Here is a 19,204-nt window from a genome sequence, read left to right as displayed (position 1 = left end):
ATTAGCCAGTCATCTTAAGATCATCAAAGACGCTGCTGTAAACATAACAAGTGACAGTAAGTGACCAAATAAGCTTGAATTGTACCCCACACATACATCAATCATTAAGAAAACACTGGCTGCCAGCAATGGCTAAAATCAACATCACTGAGCCTCACCAACTCCCCGGGCTATCGATTCTGCACGAAATAAACCATTGTATTATGCAGCAAATTGGCGATCTTGTGGGCCAAATCACCTATGGATCCGTCTTCAGCTGTTGGCGAAATCCGATTCGACGAGGCGCAGCGGCAAGTTCAGTCAGGAACGGGGTTCCGGACCGTCAGCAGCGGCTGCTCAAACGTGCGGCACCAGCATCTTGGCCGAACGAGTTGCGACAACCATTCGCCACGATAGAAACATCGGCTGGCCAAAGTTAATTTCATTTATTGTTTATCTTTTGCAGAAACGTCTCTTTCCGCAGTGTTAAAAAAATTGAATTTATTTATTGGTAATTCTTTATATGTAACTTTTATTTAACTCAACAAATATTCGCAATCTAATAAGCTTTGAGAGAGAGGTTTATAACTTAAGAGCCATTTTTAAAGAGAGCAAATCAACATTCTAGCCTATTTTCAACTTCGGAGAGCAGTTTTACTTAACTAAAATAAAAACTTTAAAAATTACTAACTGGTCATCTGACGATTCTACACAAATGATATGAATGTGTTATTTTTACATGGTAATAAGTTTAAAGTCATAGTAATTACAAATAAAACTTAATAAATAGTAGTTGAACAACAGCGAAGACATTTAAGTGTAAAATAATTATTTATAAGGGTCCAAAAAGGTTAACGGCTGGGTGGTTGTCGGCCGTATTACCCAAGAACTGGCCATATAGTTCTTTGTAGCGATCTAATGAAAGTCCTCCACGTTTCCGATCATCGTCCTAAATAACCGAAATATTCTCTTTTGATTTGTACTAAAAATATATATCTATATAACTTACGTTCAGCAATGTTTCGAAAGCTTTATCAATTGGTGTTATATCGTCAATTGCTACTCTAGTTATGCAGTTATAGCGGTATTCTTTTACTCCAACTATTCCATCGCTGTCTATGTCAAGCAACTTAAAATTTGATTCAATGAATGCTCTCATTGCCTATAAAATAGAAAATACAATAATTATACAGAGCAAAAAGACTGTTTTGTCAGATTATGAGTGTAGTGCCAACTAGGCCAACTAGTGTGTGTGCTAAACACACCTTTAAAGTGATCGTGGTATATTGTGCTCAGTAATCTCAGTATCTGATAGCTAATGAACTCGATTAAAGCGTTTTTTGTTTTATTATTTACTGCCGGCTTAACAATATATCATACGTCGATTCCATACTATTCAGGAAATTACATTCGTTTTATTAACTGATTTTGTTCTCGGAAAGAAATTCTAATAGCGAATTTATTTGCACTGAGTATATTAACTGAAATGTAACATTTTCTTTAAAGCAATGCATATTTCAGGCTGCTTAGTCAAAGTCCAGCCGTATACGCTACCAAAAAAACTAACAGTAACACTCTTTTTTACGCTTCTTTTACTATCTACGAACGAGTTTTCAGCGCTATGAATGAGTTAAAATCTGCCAAGCATGCCACCCCTGTTCCGAAGGTCCGATTTTCATTGAACTTTTTTGCTTTTCCAGTTTATAAGTTGTACCTATTCACTAATCTATATCTTTGGAATGGTAAAATATATCTTTAAGATGTTTTCTATTATAATGACATCAAAACAAAATAAAACAATTATTTTTTGATTCGGCAGATTTTGACCCTATATGTACTAATATCCGTTTGATAAAAAAACGCTTTCAAATTTTGAACAGCTTTAACGCATGTTTTCAAAGGCCAACCTAAATTAAAAATTACAAACAATTTTTTCGGCTATCCACTTTAAAATATTACCCGAAATCTTTTGAGCAGTTTTCGAAAATCAGAAAAAATGACAACTTTTTTTTATGCTTTGCTATTTGTTTGTTGATTCTTCTCCCTTTGGGTACAAATAATAAGTGCATAAAATCCTAAACTTATTAATCTAATAGTCATATGACTGATATTTTGCTTAATGGGACCCGAAAGTTATTGCTGGCTTGGCAGGTCCTTGCGTTGCAGACGGAATCGGCTGGAAATAAAAGTCAAGGCTCTTGCGAGGCGATTGGGGTGCACAGAGAGTTCTTCATTGTAAGAAGCTTTTTGTTTGTAGGAATGCCTAAGTCCCTGTGTATGGTGCCCCAGTGATAGATCGCAGGATTTCGATTAAACGTGCTGTATAATGTCTATGTTGCTGCTGCTGGCGGTCCCTCATAGACGGGAGCCATATGTCCAGATGGGCGTGAGAGTGAAATTGTAGAGCAAGACCTTGTAGTCCAGGCGCAGGGGCGAACGAGCGTTAAGAATCCAGTGAAAGTTTCTGGCTTTTAGTTTTAGATGTGCTTTCTGCGTTCGATGTGTCTTCTCCTGGTTAGTCGCCTGACAAGATGGACGCCGAGATATTATTCAATGATAGTGGAGGGCATGTTTGCCTGTTGAAAGTAAACGTTATGTGTTTAGGTTTTTGTTCATTTCTTGTAATCCGTCAATCAGAAAGTCACCTCTCTACTATGAGGAGGTGGTTTGCTAGCTGTGTTGTGGCTCGTCCTGGACACTTCGAGCGACTTAAAATAGCGGTGTCGTCAGCGAACGTAGATATTGTTAGCTGCTTGTTCGTGGGAATATCCGTTGTGTCTAAGAGGAACATAGTAGGCCCTTGCGCGCTACCTTGCAGGACTTCATCATTGATAATGTAGTCGTCGATTGTGTTTGCGTTGCACCTTACCGCTAAGATTCTATTGTACAGAACAACTCAAGAAGCTTGTTAGTGTAATCAGGCATGCATTGCAGCGCAATATTCCTGATGCTCAAAGGCTGTGCGTATATTTGATGTTATTCTGTTAACTTGTTTTGACGAAAGCCAAATTGATGAGCAGGAATAACATTGTGTGCTCCTAGATATGGTATTATGCGAGTAAGAAAGCATTTCTCGAACAATTTAGAGAGACAAGATTATAAACTAATTGGTCTGTAGGATGACGAAATTGTGTGGAGTTTTCTGAGTTTCGGTATCATATTGATAATAGATTTTTAAAATTTTTTCGGATAGTAGCCGCGAGTTATGATCCCATTAAAGAGCTTACAAAAATAACCTTAATAGGAGAGTTAGGAAGTTCAATTTACACTTCGGCTTAAACAATGGTGGTAGGAAAATAGATTTAGATTCGATTTGTGGTAGGACAATTGAACCAGTGGCAGGTTTCTGAGATGTGAAGCCAACATTTCGGCTCTATCTTCGTCTCTGCGGACCAAGCTGCCAGATAAATTTCTTATCGGAGTGACTGTTTCGATTTGAAAGCTGAGATTCGCGTGATCCCTCCACATAAAATGATTGGTACCGGTTGGCGAATGCTTTTTAATGTACCGCAGCTATGCATTTTCTGTTTTTTGCTTTAGAGCTCGATTAATTGTGCGAGTTGCTTCCTTACGACATTGTTTTGATGACGGCGATCTGTTGGTTCGCCAGGTACGCCGCAGGCACTTTTTTTTTAGGACTAGCCGTTCAATTTGCAGATAAGTTTTGGTTTGCACGTCCCTTGCTTGAGGTGTTTAGATTGTGGCTCCCTCAACGAACACTTCTTCAAGAGGGTCGGTAGAGCAGTCCATGTCAGCTTGGATGTTGAAGTGAAGGTTTAACTTTTTGTCAAATATGTTGTTCGGTTTTATGAATGAATTGTATAATTTGGAATTCTTTTGGGAGTCACAAGGCGTGATCCCCAGTGCGTGTTTTTGAAATTATAGCCCCCTGCAGCTATAAAGCGATATCCAAGCAAGTTTTAGAAGTATATGAATTGAATTCAGAAATTGTAAGGCGAGGCGTGCAGTAGACAGCCGATATGGTTATGTTTCCGTTGCCTGACAGCACTTTGATAGACGTGGCTTGCAAATAATTAGTTGCAAAGTGGTGCTTGATGTGTTCGCTGACTAGGATGCCCGTTCCGCCGTAGGCTTTACCATCTGGATATTCTGTGCGGTAGAAAGTAGAGCGTCTTATTTGAAAGTTGTATTTGTTTGTGAGGTGCGTCTCTACCAGTAACATAATGTCGATATGATTATCAATTAGGAACTGTGTTACTTCATGGTTGTGCTGTGGAACGCCAAAGGCGTTGTTATTCGTATATTTGCCATCTGTTACTTGGACTACTTAGCTGCAAGTAGCTGTAACACCACGTTCTGGTTTTAAACCAGTTTTTGAATGAATGAGATGAAATACTTTGTTGCATGGTGACCATCATAGATTTCAGAGTGCTTTGTGACTGTACTTGGATCTGCTGATCGTTTCATAGATGGGACTGGAGTGAGTTTTCTGTCCCTGTTCGAAGGGCATCGGCGTACGAGAAGCCCTTCTGGGTATTTAGTAGACCAAATGAGGAGCTATACTTCAGGCGCCATACGCCAGTAAGTGTACGCATATTTGGTAATCTGATGACGCGTTGCTGTCACTTTTCGCATGCGGTCCTTCATCTTCTTGTAGATCGGACAGCCTCTGTAGTTTGCCGTGTGGTTACCTTGACAGTTAACGCATTTTTCCCTCTTCGGGTCTTTTTTGTTGACAGGGCATTTAGCCGCATTGTGGAAATCTCCAAAAGCTACACAGACTGTTTGAGAACACTTTGCTCTGGTGTGTCCATACTCTTGACAACCAGTGCATTGCACTGGACTGTTCCTTTTATGTGGCTCTTTCGCGTTAATTCTTCGGTGCACTTCAGTTTTCTACAAGACTCTGCTGTCTGGCTCCTGCTGTGGTTGCTGCTCTTCTCTCCTGTTTATTATGTTACTGGCGTTCTTTGCAGAAAACCCTTTTTTCTTGAGAGAATCGATAACTTGCTTGGCAGTTTCGTCGGGCTCGATTCCTTTTAGTACCTCTTGCAGGTCCTTGCTGCTTTTTAGTTGGTACGTGTATTAGCTTTTCCTAGCTTCCTTCATGTATTTTGATACAGCTCCGATATGTTCTTCGGATTTGGTCTGAAGCTTGGTTTCATGGCTATCCCCCTTTGTGATCGGAACAACCGGAAAGTTTCCGTTGCCCGTTCAGCGCAGGGCGTTCGAGATTTTCTGCCTTATGTAAATTGGTAGTGGCTTAGGGTTCGGTTGAGTCTCTTGGGCCTGTTCAGATTCATTTTCTGCTAGAAACGCAAATATATTGGTGTTGCATCTCCTGGGTAATTTATTTTTTATTTGGACACGGTTTATTTTTGAGTTGTTACCAACCCCGCTGGAGTCGGAGTAGGAGTAGCCGTAAGTAAGCATAGTGAGCAAGGTCGTGCTCATTGGCTATCGACCGACAGTAGGGCTGTTTTTTGCACTTCGTTGGGGGTAATTGACCGCGCTTGATCAGAGCTTATGTGCGAACGTCGTTTTGACTCATTGTAATGGAGGTTGATTTAGTAAGAGTTTTATGTTTTATGATATATAATAATTAAATAATTATTTAATATAAGCATAATTCAAAATTCATCGCATCTTTTCGCGTTATTGTAGTTTTATTGAACCAGTCACCAGGCACTTTTATGATTTTATTGGATACTTTTTTCCGAAGCACAATGGCAATGACAATGCATGCGATAACAGTTAAGTGCTCAATTTAATTTAAATGAATAAAAAAGAAGATACTTCTTCGAGATCGCGACCCTTTTTGTTTTTGTCAAATGTATGCTATCGTCTATCTATCGTCTAAAAGTGTCTCAGAAGTTACTTCTTGGCGATCAACTGTGTGCTATCGCCTTTCTATCGTTCGGAAGTGACTTAGAAGTTACCCGTTAGGCTACATACTGTAGCACTGAGTAGCTGCTTGCGGATGATGACTTAGTTTATTTAAATTTGTAAATTGTCAAGAATTTTAAAAGCAAACCAGAATATCATCCTTGCCCTAGAATTCTTGCAAAAACTAAAACTTCGAGAGGCTACGATGCAGCGGAAAGTTCTTAGAAGGTCCTCCGATTTTCTTTCACAAACAGATGGACGGTAAGATAATTTAAAGTTTTATAGTTTTATTTTCCGGTGGAACTTTAAAAAAATAAAGTTTAAATTTAACCGAAAAATCTGATTGAGAGGCACATTCCAAAATCGTCAATCCCGCCCTTGCACCATGGGGACTTTTACCCGTTGTTGTGGCATAAATTAAAAACCTTTTCGTCATTTTTTTTCTAGTGGTAGGAACACCCTTAGATTAAGTTTGAAAAAGCGGGCTTGTGACATACACACTCGACTGCTTAGCTGCAAGTAGCTGTAATACCACGTTCTGGTTTTGAACCAGTGTTTGAATGAATGACATGAAATACTTTGTTGCATGGTGACCATCATAGATTTCAGAGTGCTTTGTGACTGTACTTGGATCTGCTGAGCGTTTCAAGATGGGACTGGAGTGGGTTTTCCTTCCCTGATCGAAGGGCATCGGCGCACGAGAAGCCCTTCTGGGTATTAATTTGACCAGATGAGGGGTATTAAGTTGCAGCCGTGCCGAAAAATACTTCCGGCGTCGTACGCCAGTAAGTGTGAGCATATTTGTTATTCTGATGAAGCATTGCTCTCACTTTTCGCACGTGGTCCTTTATCTTCTTGTAGATCGGACAGCCCCTGTAGTTTGACGTGTGGTTACCATAACTGTTAACGCATTTATCCTTTTTTGGGTCTTTTTTGTTTGCAGGGCATTTAGCCGAATTGTGGAAGTCTCCTAAAGCTTCACAGACTGTTTGAAGTAAACAGTTTGCCCTGGTGTGTCCATGCTCCTGACAATTAGTGCACTGCACTGGGCCGTTTCTTTTATGTGGCTTTTTCGCGTTAATTCTCGGTGCCCTTCAGTTTTCTACAAGACTCTGCTGTCTGGCTCCAGCTCGACCCTGAAGAGAGGTATCGGCTCTTTTCTCCTTTTTATTATGTTACTGGCGTTCTTTGCAGAAAACCCTTTTTTCTTGGGAGCATTGATAACTTCCTTGGCGGGGTTACGTCGGGCTCGATTCCTTTTAGTACCACATGCAGGCGCTTGCTGCTTTTTAGTTGGTACGTGTAGTAGCTTATCCTAACTCCGTCTATTTTGATACAGCTCTGAAATGTTCTTCGGATTTGGTCTTCAAGCTGGTTTTATGGATATCCCCTTTTGTGATCGGAACAACATGAAACAACAATTTTGTTTTTTGAGTGGTTACCTACCCCGCTTACGCTTGGAGTCGGAGTAGGGGTAACCGTAAGTAGTCGAGGTTGATTTAGTGAGTTTTTGTTTTATGATATATAATAATTAAATAATTAATCAATATAAACATAAACTATTTCATCGCATCTTTTCGCATTATTGTAGATTTATTGGACCAGTCACTACTTTCTATGATTTTATTGGATACTTTTTTCCGGAGCATAATACACGTCTGCATGCGATGACAGTTCAGTGCTTAATTTAATTTAATTGAATAATAAATCGTTTGTCCATAATTTTTAACGGTGGTGTTAAAACACATTTCAAAATACCTTTCTAACAAAATGTGGCCTTGGTATTGACATGTTACTGGTGTACAAAATTTAGCTATTTACAGCAGTTTTCTCGCCAAGCTAGATAGTTTTCCCAAAAGTGGTATAAGTAAAGTTTCTTCTAAAACTTCAAGGGCTTTCAAATCGAGTTTGGATACGCAAAAAAAAGTTCAATGCTCAGGCAGTGTAAGATGGTCTGAACTGGTAATTGTGGCCAGTTTTGTTGATTAATAACTTTGATTTTAACACTAATATGTTGTATGTCAGAAGTTGAGGAATCTCAAGGGCTATACATCTTCAAACTTAATTTTAAATCGTTGGAGCTATTTTCGAGAAATCAGAAAAAAGGCTACAAAATATATGAGTAAAAAAAACGTTGGCCCATAATTAATACCAAGGCAAAGGGGTACAAAGAACTTTGAAATACCTTTCTACAACCCACAATCCGTAGTTCACAAGTCATGGGATACAACGTGTTAGCTATTTATAGCTGTTTTCTTGCCAAATGAGCTAGTTTTTGCAAAAGTGGTAAAACTTTTCATTCCTATATTTTCAGGACTCTAAAATAACGTTTGGCACAAATTGACAAACAAAATAAAACTTTCGTTTTGAAAGTCGTTTTTCGTAGTACTTTAGAGGGAGGGAGTACCCTCCCGACCCCAACATATTAAATTTGCTAATTTTTTAATTCTACATTTTCACCGCTCTTTCTTCCAAACCAATTGAGTTTCTTAAAGGATTGCTATGCAATCGTTTTAGTTTTTGCTATACCTTTCGATTAATGTATCACTCGTAACTACACGATTACTGTAGATTAGTCGCCTTCGCACACCCTCCTGGTGCGTCTCGTCACTACATAGATATTAGATATTCAATAATTTTATATTATCACATGACATGACTATTTTTAATACGCGATATACTTTTTATGAAATAGACGGACTAGACTCAAATTTACTAATCGGCTATAACCTTTTGCAAAAAAAGAAGCTCTAATTCTTACAGCTAAGGGAGTAATTAAAATATTTTAAACTAACTTCCTTTAAGAGAAGAAAACACCATTCTTACTTTAAAAGAATTCATATTAAAAAAATATTTTGATGAATTTTTATTTTTTATTAAATCAGATATAAAAATCCTGAACACGCCGTCCTTAAGGTATCCGACAAAAATAAAAGTTCGGGAATTCAAAATCCTGAACACACCGTCTTTGATTTATCCGACAATAAATAAACAACATAAAAATGTCATATGCAGATTGAAGAAAGAAAGAAACACCATAAATGATAGGACCATTTGCAGCAAACAATAACCTAAGCTCTATCAGCCAAAAAAGGGTTTCAACAATTATACAAAATTTAATGAAAATACTATACCTGATAGGTAGGTATCCAACGCAGTACCGTTCAGTCATTTTGTCAAATCTAAGAAAAGCCAAATACTTTTCAACAATAGACATTTGGAAAACCTCATTTTTTCTATGAACAATGGTAAATACGAATTCTAAAGATTGCCTTTCAGTTTGACAAACGCTCTTAGAATATTCCAACGATAGATGCGATAGATGACATTTTAAGAGAACAAGATGGTAAAACATGTCATTTTTATTGAATGACGTTTTATATTTTGAAATTGAGATTTTCATAATTAAAATTTGGCTGAACGCAAGCATGATAATTTCGATTGAAAATTCAGAGATATTAAATTAGAATCTAACTTTCTTGGTTACGTAGTTTCTCCCAATGTGATCAAATATAAACCAGAAAAAATTATACAATTGTGAAATATACAATCCCTAAAAAAATATGAGAGAGCTTTTAAGCTTTCTAGGCCTTACAGGATATTACAGAAAATTCGTGCAAAATTACGCAAAAATAGCTAAACCCCTAACAAAATATCACCATCAGCAGAGGACGACACAATTGAATTGCTGGTAGCAATTGTAGTCACAGTTCGAAGTCATGTAACTCCTCCTAATGCGTGCGAAATGGAATATCGTTTAGGTACATTAAATGGATACATCGAAAAAGCTTTTGAGTTGCAACAACAAAAAGATGTAATTAATGATGAATTAGCAATTGCTGGAACAGCTTGAGTGGAATAAGAATCATATAATTAGAATTCTAGCCACAGTTCGAAGTCAAGTAACTCCTCCTAATGCGTGCGAAATGGAATGTCGTTCAAGTATTTTAAATGAAAACATCGAAAAGGCGTTTGAGTTGCGATAACAATAAGATGAATAAGAATTATGTGTATCCGCAAAAGAATTATTAATGTCGAATTTCAATCGGTCTGGTGGAGAAATAAATCATTCTATCTTCGCAAATAATAGTAGTTGAAATTCTTCAGCCAATCACGGCAGAATACCACCACAAATGAACAAAATTATGGAATTTTATTTGACTTATTTTGACCATTTTCCAAAAGTTTCAAATTTAATTTATGCTTTTTATGCAAAATTACAAAAACAATACTTGTTTAAAGCGCATATTACTTAAAATGAAAGTAAAAATAATAAACTTGAATTAACCGCCAGGCTACATACTGTAGCACTGAGTAGCTGCTTGCGGATGATGACTTAGTTTATTTGAATTTGTAAATTGTCAAGAATTTTAAAAGCAAACCAGAATGTCATCTGCACGAATTCATGCACTAGAATTCTTGCAACAACAAAAACTTCGAGAGGCTACGATGCAGCGGAAAGTCCTTAGAAGGTCCTCCGATTTTTTTTCGCAAAACAGATGGACACTAAGATAATTTAAAGTTTTATAGTTTTATTTTCCGTTGGAACTTTAAAAAGTTAAAGTTTAAATTTAAGGTTTCGGTTAAATTTTAGTTTGCAAAGGCATTTATGATGGTGTTTCATCTGATTGAGAAGCACATTCCAAAATCGTCAATCCGGTCCGTGCACTATGGGGACTTTAACCCATTGTTGTGGCTTTTTAAAACTATGCGAGGTATTTTGATAATTTTTTTACTAGTGGTAGGAACACCCTTAGATTAAGTTTGGAAAAGTGGTCTTGTGACTCGAAAGTTGAAGTTTTGCCATAGTACCGATAAAATTACAAAAAACATTTGCATTTTTTCTTCAACCGAGTTTTATTCATTTTAACAATACTACTGTCGATTTGCTTACAAATAAAAACGATAACGGCACTAAGTTTGTCTCGGCCGCACTTTTGCTCGTGACAAACTTATAACAGGGCCGCATTGCCCATCGAGAAGTTGCTACACAAACATTTAACTTTTGCAAAAGTCAAAAAAACGCAGATTGAGACAGGATTCCTTAAATTAGGAATAAATCACACTACAAGTTGGTATAACACACTAGTTCAACAAATCTCAACATTTTTTGTAAACTCTATCGAAAGTGGAAATTTTTTTTAAAAAGTTACACACAGACATCCCATACTGACTTTATAAATTGTTCGAAAAATACGACAAAATAAAGCATATATTAGTTTTAACATAGTAGACTGTAGCAGAATGAATTTCCGTTTCGTACTTGAAGGATTTACGTCTTGATATTCAAGAGACATTGATTTAAGTTTTCACAAAAAAATTACGCTTAACGTCAACACGTGCTGTAAGCTTGCAACTGCTGAGTTTAACAGCTGTTATTTTAACAGCGGACTGATAAGTTTACATTTCTGGTATGAAACATAAATTTTATTCTGTACTTTATACAATAGCAGCAACATTTCGCATTTTTGGATATTTTTATAAAACACCTTTTTGCCACAAAAAACGTGTCAAAGTCCCCATAGTGCTTTGTTCTAGCTGACCACAGTTCTGCGGTTCCTGGCAGTTGGCATCTTTCAAAGAGAAATTGGCAAGTTTGCAGAGTATTGTGGGATGTTATTTCTTTGATGAAAAGCATTCTTTGCCCAAAATTCATAAGATTCGACAAAGCCAACGAAGCAGCCAATTAGCAAGGTCGAGGTTTTCGAGAATGAATCGCAGGAATATTGCGTCTTGTGCTGCTGACCTATGTTTACCCCTTAATATTAGCAACAAGACATTTTTACGCCAACTAGTCTTTTAAAAACTAGTTTTAAAGCTATCGGGATGAAACTTTCCCAAAAGTCTTCTTTCTATTGCAGGTAGTATATAAGTCGGAATCAGACGAATCGGACAAGTATATATTATAGCTCCCATAGGAACTATCGGGGAAAAAATTAAAAACAAATTAAATCTTCGGTGTTTTTTAACATATAACATTCTTAGCTTAGAAATAAGATTTCTTAATTAGTTTTGAATTTCGAATTAAATTTTATCAAAATCGGATGAACGATCGGAAAATTAGTGGTAAATTAATATGAAACAAGAAATGAAGTTAACTTCGGCTAGCCGAAGTTTGTATACCCTTGCAGTTATAAAAAAATAATCAATAAATTTATTAAATTAAATAACAAATTTTTAAAAATTTAAAAATGAATTTTCACAATATTATAAGATAAAATGTCAAAAAGCCCTAAAGCTATAATTTATTTCATATTATTTGCCAACAATTATCCGATCGTTCCTATGACAGCTATATGATATGGTGGTCCGATTTTAATAAAATTTAATTCGAAACTCAAAACCAAATAAAAAATGTTATTTCCAAGCGTATATGTTAAAAAAACCGAAGATATAATTTTTCAATATTATTTTACCACTCATTTTCCGATTGTTCCTATGGGAGCTATATGATATAGTCGTCCGATTTTGATAAAATTTACTTCGCAATTCAGAATTAATTTAAAAATGTTATTTCCAAGCTTAGAAAGGTATATGTTAAAAAACACCATAGATATAATTTTTTTTAATTTTTTCCGCGATAGTTCCTATGGGAGCTTTAAGATAAGTTGTCCGATCCGGCTGGTTCCGTTTTATATAATACCTGCAATAGAAAGAAGACTTTTGGGTAAGTTTCAGCCCGATAGCTTTGAAGCTAAGGGACTAGTTTGCGTAGAAACGGACGGACAGACGGACGGACATGACTAGATCGACTCGTCTTGTACACTGATCAAGAATATATATACTATTATGGGGTCGGAAACATCTCCTTCACTGCGTTGCAAACTTCTGACTGAAATTATTATACCCTCTGCAAGGGTATAAAAATTATATCTTCGTTGTTTTTTACATGACCTTCTAAACTTGGAAATAACATTTTTTATTTAGTTCTGAATTTTGAATTAAATGGTATCAAAATCGAACATCTATATCAAAATCAAAAACTATATCATATAGCTGTGATAGGAACGATCGGAAAATTGGTGGGAAAATAAAATATAACAAATTATAGCTTTGGTGCTTTTTGGCATATAACCTTCTCAGCTTGGAAATAACATTTTTGAATTAATTCTGAACTTCAAATTAAATTTTATCAAAATCGGAAGACTATATCATATAGCTCTCATGGGAACAATCGGGAAATTAGTGGGACCATAATATTAAAAACTTATTTACTAAAGTTGATTATTTCTTATAACTGCAAGGGTATACAACCTTAGGCTTGCCGAAGTTAACTTCATTTCTTGTTTTCTTTAAAATATTTATTTTGCATATTTTAAACAGCTTCATTACACTTTCTTCAAAATGAAAAACAAATTTTAAAGTACAAGCAAATTTGATTATTCTCAAATTAAAATTGCATTTCTACATTAAAGAAAATATAAATTAAAAAAAAATAGATTCACGGCTATTAACTACTACCAGTTAAATTCTAATAATATCGCTTTTAGGAAAGTCTTGTAAAACCTATTATGCCACCTAGCTCAAGAAAGGCTATAGTACCAACCATAGGTGACATTAGCTACTTAGCTGTTTTGCTGCATGTGGTGGGAATCTCATATAACCATTCTGTTCCTCTTACGTTGGTCGCCGAACTCGAGTAGAAAAAGCGATAAGGATTCGAGAACGCGTGTTAGGACGAATCGAAATTACCGAAAAATTCTTTTGTGACAATGGGACCAAATTCACCAGTCCAGCGTTAAGGGAATACTTTGCCACACTTAAGGTTGAAATTCGTACTATTCTACCGGATAAACCCCTGACTTTCTGACCCAAAGGAGAGAACCCCGACTACCAGCCATGCTGTACGACGAGGTTACCTTTGGATCGGCCGTGGAGACAGAGTATCCAAAAGAAAAAGTGATCCAAAGCGGGCATCACAAGATGGCCGCCTTAATGATAGGACGCCACAATAGAATTATAAAAGGTATTAACATTTAATCTATAATAAAATCACATTATCTCTAATTATATTTCTAAGCAGCAGAACATAAAGTGTGATTATTTTATAAGGGAAGTGGAACCACTAAATAAAGATAATGGGCTATGTCGAGATTAGCATTAGTTTAGCTTAGAACCAAAGAGGCAACTCCGAGGAAAAATACCAGAATCTCGCGATAATAGTAGATTGGAAATTCGTCGAGAAAGGGGTCTGGGTTTTCGAATCCAAACCGAAAAAAAGGAGATTTATATGAAGTGGAGGGAAAAGACGGGACGAAGGATAGTGAGTGATGTGATGTATACGCTGGAACAGTGAAAACATTAATGAAGTGAACAAAAGAAAACCAGTGAATAAAAGGAATTTTATAAATATAATAAAAAACAGTTTTTGTTATAATCTATTTTATCACCTTACCCCTTTTTACCTCTCCCCTCTATTCTTTTATTATTAACTAACTCATACAGGAGCGAAAAGATCCTTCCAGCGTCTCACTTATTTACAAATGACTTGAAAAGGACTTTCGTATCCGGACGGAGAATATCCTCACAGGTTAGAATTTTTAAAAACTTTTTTTTTAAAGTTTTACAAATTTTGTTGAAGAAGATTTGTTGAAGAACGGCTCATATAGACAGATTTTAGTAGATCCTAATCCAGCTTGAATTTCCAAATAATATATTAACTATGTTGTAAATTCATTAAAATAAATAATTTAAGAAAGTTATATTTAATAACAGTGTTTGATGATTTACGTGACAAGTGGAGTGCTGTTTACTCTATTTATTAATGATTTTCCCACTTTCGTAACTCACTATCGTGTACTAAAAATAATTTTTTTTTTTAAATTACTTATTTCATTAGTGCCCATTAGTTCGTCTACAAAATCGTGGTTTTTGTACACTTCAATAGCATTTTTTGACAAAGATGATTTTAAAGATTTATCCAAAGACTTCAGACAAGCAAATTAATGTGTGCCACTCAGAATTGACCGTCCTAAGCTGCTCACGGAACAGTCGGCACATGACCAGACATAAACATCTTTTGTCGGACTTGCCTTTTTTTGAAGGGCTGTCAAAATATGTCGGATCCAACGGGACAAATATTTTGTATGGCCGGGTGCTCGCGCAATATAGAATATTTGTTGGTGGAAGGAATTCCTTTGGATGCCTTTATCTCACGGCATGTTACATTATGATCATTTCACGCGCGGCATCAGTGTTCTTCCACGGTTGAATTCATTTTGTTTTATTTTTATAGGCAAATAAACAGTTTATTTTAAGTGATAAGTTTTCATCTTGGAACTAACAATTTGTTTTCCCTAAGTCGATATTCTCTCCATTACTTTAACCAACTACAAGTAGATGCGCTCGTGAAATGACTATAATAAACGCGTTTCTGATAGTCTTCCTCCAAAGAGAGTCAGCCTCCTTGGTTTACCAATCAGCTGATTTTTTACAATATGTGGTGGGTTGTACTAATATTAATGTACTTAACAGTCATTTGTGTTCCATGCATTTGAACTGATGTAAATTTCAATTTTAAAAGGTTTTAAGGCAGTTTTATAACTTTGTAAATGGTCAGCCTTCAGCATTGTCTTCATCGGTACAATAAACTCCATTAACTGCCAACATGTTAGATTTATTTTCTAAATTCTTCCAAATTAACTCCATAATCACTTAAAGTACGCGCACACTGGGGCGGTGTGGTGCGACAGGGTGCTTCGCTGTTTTACCGCGTTGAGAAGTATGCGTATAAACACTGATGCGGAGCGTCTCGGTCGGACGCAGGGCGTTACCGCATTAAAGCGGCGTTTGCCGCGCCGATATCTTCTATTATCGAAGCTTTCGGCTGTTATCGACAATCGTCGGGGCATCAGGTTTGGGTCGAAAACAGAGCGAGCGAGTTCAAAAAAATTTCGATTATGAAATCGAATGTATCGATTACAGTACGAGCGTTCCTCAAGCGGCAGCGTGCAGCTCCACGTTGCGCCGCGCAGCAACGCACCCCCAGTGTGCAAGTTATCGAACCTCTGAAACCAGGCCACTTATGGCTTTTATAAACAAAAATTTCAATCTTTATATACAAAAATTTTCTCTGCATTTGCTTTTGTTTTTGCCTTTGGCTTTGAGATCCGATCTTGGCTCCCCAGCTAAGTTAAACAAATCAAAATTAAAGTAAACATCAGCTTCCGTTCGAAGCACAATCATTTGCGCCTTTTGCGTTCCAATTGTTCGCCAAATTGCATCGGTCAGCGTAATTGAATTTTACCATAAGATGCGACAGTTTCATCTCAAACTTTTTATCTAAACATAAATTGAAGTTCTAAAAGTTCAAAAAGAAAAGCTCCTGGCCGAGGCTCATTGGATTTGGTTCAAGATTAGAGTAGGCAGTCCGAATTTGACCGCGACCGAGATCGGTTGATAATCATAAAGAAGTATGAGAAGTGAATAAAAGTAATTGTGTTAATAATTTTCAATAAAGGTCTTTCACAAAATTATATTTAAAAAAAATTAATTTTTTTATTTAATTTTTCCAGTTGGCAATTAACTTGCACGCACCTTTAAACAGGGCAAATTGTACTTTTATCCTGTATTTACCGAAACTTTCACGGCAACCTTTTTTCATTGCCAGATGATCAATCGTCGATAAACTTTGGTTTCCGAATAATCTTTTAACTTGCGTTTTAAGTTACTTGAATAGTAGATCTAATACATTTTTTGAAACGCTGCTATCAAGTTGATATACGTGACATCTGGAGTGCTTCAGGGTAGTCCCTGTTTATAAATGATCTTCCCTCTGCAATAACTCACTGGCGTATACTAATGTACGATTATGATTTTAAGTTCTTTTTATCATAATTTAAAATAGAGTCGGGTCTTTACTTACAGTCAGATATTAAAAGATTCCAGGAATTGAGTAAATGAAACCTTTTAAATTGAGACATTAAGATGTTGAATCATTCACTTTGATGCCCTTGCAGATAGATTTCAGTCATATGTTAGCAACATAGCAAAAAAGATATTTCAGCGTCACTAGACGAGTCATCTCCATCTGCCCGTTTTTACAAAAACGAGCTTTTCAGTCTTATTTCTATCGACGTATGGAACAACGATACCTATATTCTATCCTAGCTCCAATAGGAATAATCAAAATTATATTTTTAAAGAAAGTAAACAAATATAAATCTACGATGATTTAAATTCCAAAAGTTTGGTAAAATTTGGAAAGCTCTTTACATACAATACTATTTTACTACTACGTTTTATTTGATTCGTGGAACGTTTCAGATATCTATAAAACAAAACAATCCACTTCACAGAAAAAGCATTAGGGCAATATTTTGGTGTGCATGGCTCTGTGACTTCGTTATTTTCGAAGGTATAACTTGACTCAACAAGGATTTTTACAAACAATTTCAGTTTTTGCGTTTCCTTTTTGCTCGTCTCTTAAATCAAGACTGCCTTCTTCACCATATTTGTAGACCAATCAGGTCCAAAGTAGAGCTTGATTGCAATTTCGGAATAATAGCTCTGAGGTTCATAAAGTAATCCAATATCAGCATTGAGCTTGTGTTTTCAATGATCCCTTTGAAACAGTTCAGCTTAAATAGCTCACAACGACCAACCAAACTAGTCAGTTAGCTCATATTACTCAAACAGCGCAGAAAATATATTTTAAAAATCCAATTTTGCTAGTTTACTATTAGTGTGCAATATGTCTACACTGTGCTGAATATAATTGTGTATAACTCTATTTAGACCCTCTTTCACGATTCTTATTTATACAGCCAGGCAGAAAGAATGACATAAACCAGTGAATCAGGATGACGTTAAACCTTTCTTCGTCCGATGCAGCCCTAAAACTTTTTTCTTTATCGCTTTTCCAGCTTAAAAAGCGGCCATGAATGTGGCAATAACGACCTTTTGCTTGAATATCACCACCCGAACCAAATTCTTGAACGTAAGATACTTGTATGTATCAGATTCCGAAGTAGCCGTGCCAACTTATTGCCTGCGACATGGTCATGTGTTCCGGCTTTTCCCTTTAAATTCCTTTGTAAGAAATGCTCTGCTCTGGAAATACGATTACATCAATCTGCTGTCCTGGTAGTTTACTCTGTGGGGTGTTCAGAATGACCCGTGAAAGTGACCTTACGTTACCTCTTGTCTTTTTGTGCAGGCAAAATAAAAGACGAATGTTGTTGCTTATAAAAAATTTTCTTATTTAAAAATTATGATCACTTTACTCACCATGCGGTCTTTTTGAAAACACCTCTACTTCTGGAAACACCTCTACTTCTTCTCTTCTTCCCAAAAAAACTATTCTTTACTAAGGTTTACTAAGTAAGCTGACTAATTTGTACACTGATAGTCTTTCCTTCTCTTCTCGCATTGTTGTATAAACGGAAACCTGGTTAAAGCCGAAGGAAAAATAGTTTAAGTGACTTTAATATGCCTAAAGCAACATGGTACACCGAAGAAACATCCAATTTGTTAGAACCTCTGGCGCAGCATGATTTTCTTAGCAGACTGATTATTATTTTTATACCCGTTATTCGTACAGTAAAAGGGTACTCGTATACTAGATTCGTCAGGTAACAGGTGACAGGAAAAAGGAAGCGTTTCCGACCCCATAAAGTATATATATTCTTGATCAGGATCTCTAGCCGAGTCCATCTAGCCATTTCCGTCTGTCCGACTGTCCGTCCGTCTGTATGAACGCTGAGATCTCGGCAACTATAAGAGGTAGAATATGCATACTTGTCATGCAGATTCCTGGGCTTCCTAAGCAGCGCAAGTTTGTTTCAGCGGGATGCCATTCCCACTCTTACGCCCACAATTTTTATGATAGAAGCAAAATTTTAACTGAAATGTATTTGTCTCATCAATACTTATCGACTCCAAAAAATCGATACTTATCGACGACCAAAAAATATGCCGCCCTAAAATATAGCTTTGCTGCTTGTATATCTTCATTATCCTTTTGCTCCCTTAAACTGAGTAACGGGTATCTGATAGTCGAGGGACTCGACTATATCGTTCTTTCTGGTTTTATCTCAACTAATCCACGTTCAAAATATGTTTTGTGATTTGTTTCCAGTCCAGATTGTGTTTATATAGTCAGTTTGCGTAGAAACGGACGGACAGACAACCAGACGGACGACAGACGGACATGGCTGACCGTCTCATCTAGTGATGCTGATCAAGAATATATATACTTTATGGGGTCAAAAACGTTTTCTACACTGCGTTGCAAACTTCTGACTGAAATCATTATACCCTCTGCAAAGGTATAAAAATATGACAAAATAAACACCAGCTTTCTTCTTTACTTAGAAAAAATATTTAGCCAATCTCATAACCGCTCACCGATGCGATCCCTTTGCGAGGTCGTTTCATA

The 19,204-nt window shown here is 36.5% G+C and overlaps 1 protein-coding gene across 13 annotated transcripts in view; it reads right to left on the bottom strand.

Moving 5' to 3' along the window:
* The window catches only part of LOC108027594 (sarcoplasmic calcium-binding protein, alpha chain), a 169,918-nt gene that overhangs the window by 32,172 nt on the left and 118,542 nt on the right, over positions 1–19,204 (bottom strand). For 4 of the 13 annotated variants that reach the window (XM_050889577.1, XM_050889576.1, XM_050889572.1 and 1 more), the window contains exon 5: positions 989–1,141. The exons of 7 other annotated variants lie outside the window; for them this stretch is intronic. In XM_050889577.1, the coding sequence (XP_050745534.1) occupies positions 989–1,141 (153 nt within the window). Of the gene's footprint in view, positions 1–479; positions 929–988; positions 1,142–19,204 lie in introns of those variants that run through there. 2 more of the 13 variants (XM_044093855.2, XM_044093857.2) reach the window with 1 other exon arrangement.

This window comes from Drosophila biarmipes, unplaced genomic scaffold (genome assembly GCF_025231255.1).
Source record: "Drosophila biarmipes strain raj3 unplaced genomic scaffold, RU_DBia_V1.1 ptg000004l, whole genome shotgun sequence".
Lineage (NCBI taxonomy): Eukaryota > Metazoa > Arthropoda > Insecta > Diptera > Drosophilidae > Drosophila > Drosophila biarmipes.
Note: the sequence above shows the minus strand (reverse complement) of the source record. Positions and strands in the feature narration are given on the sequence as shown.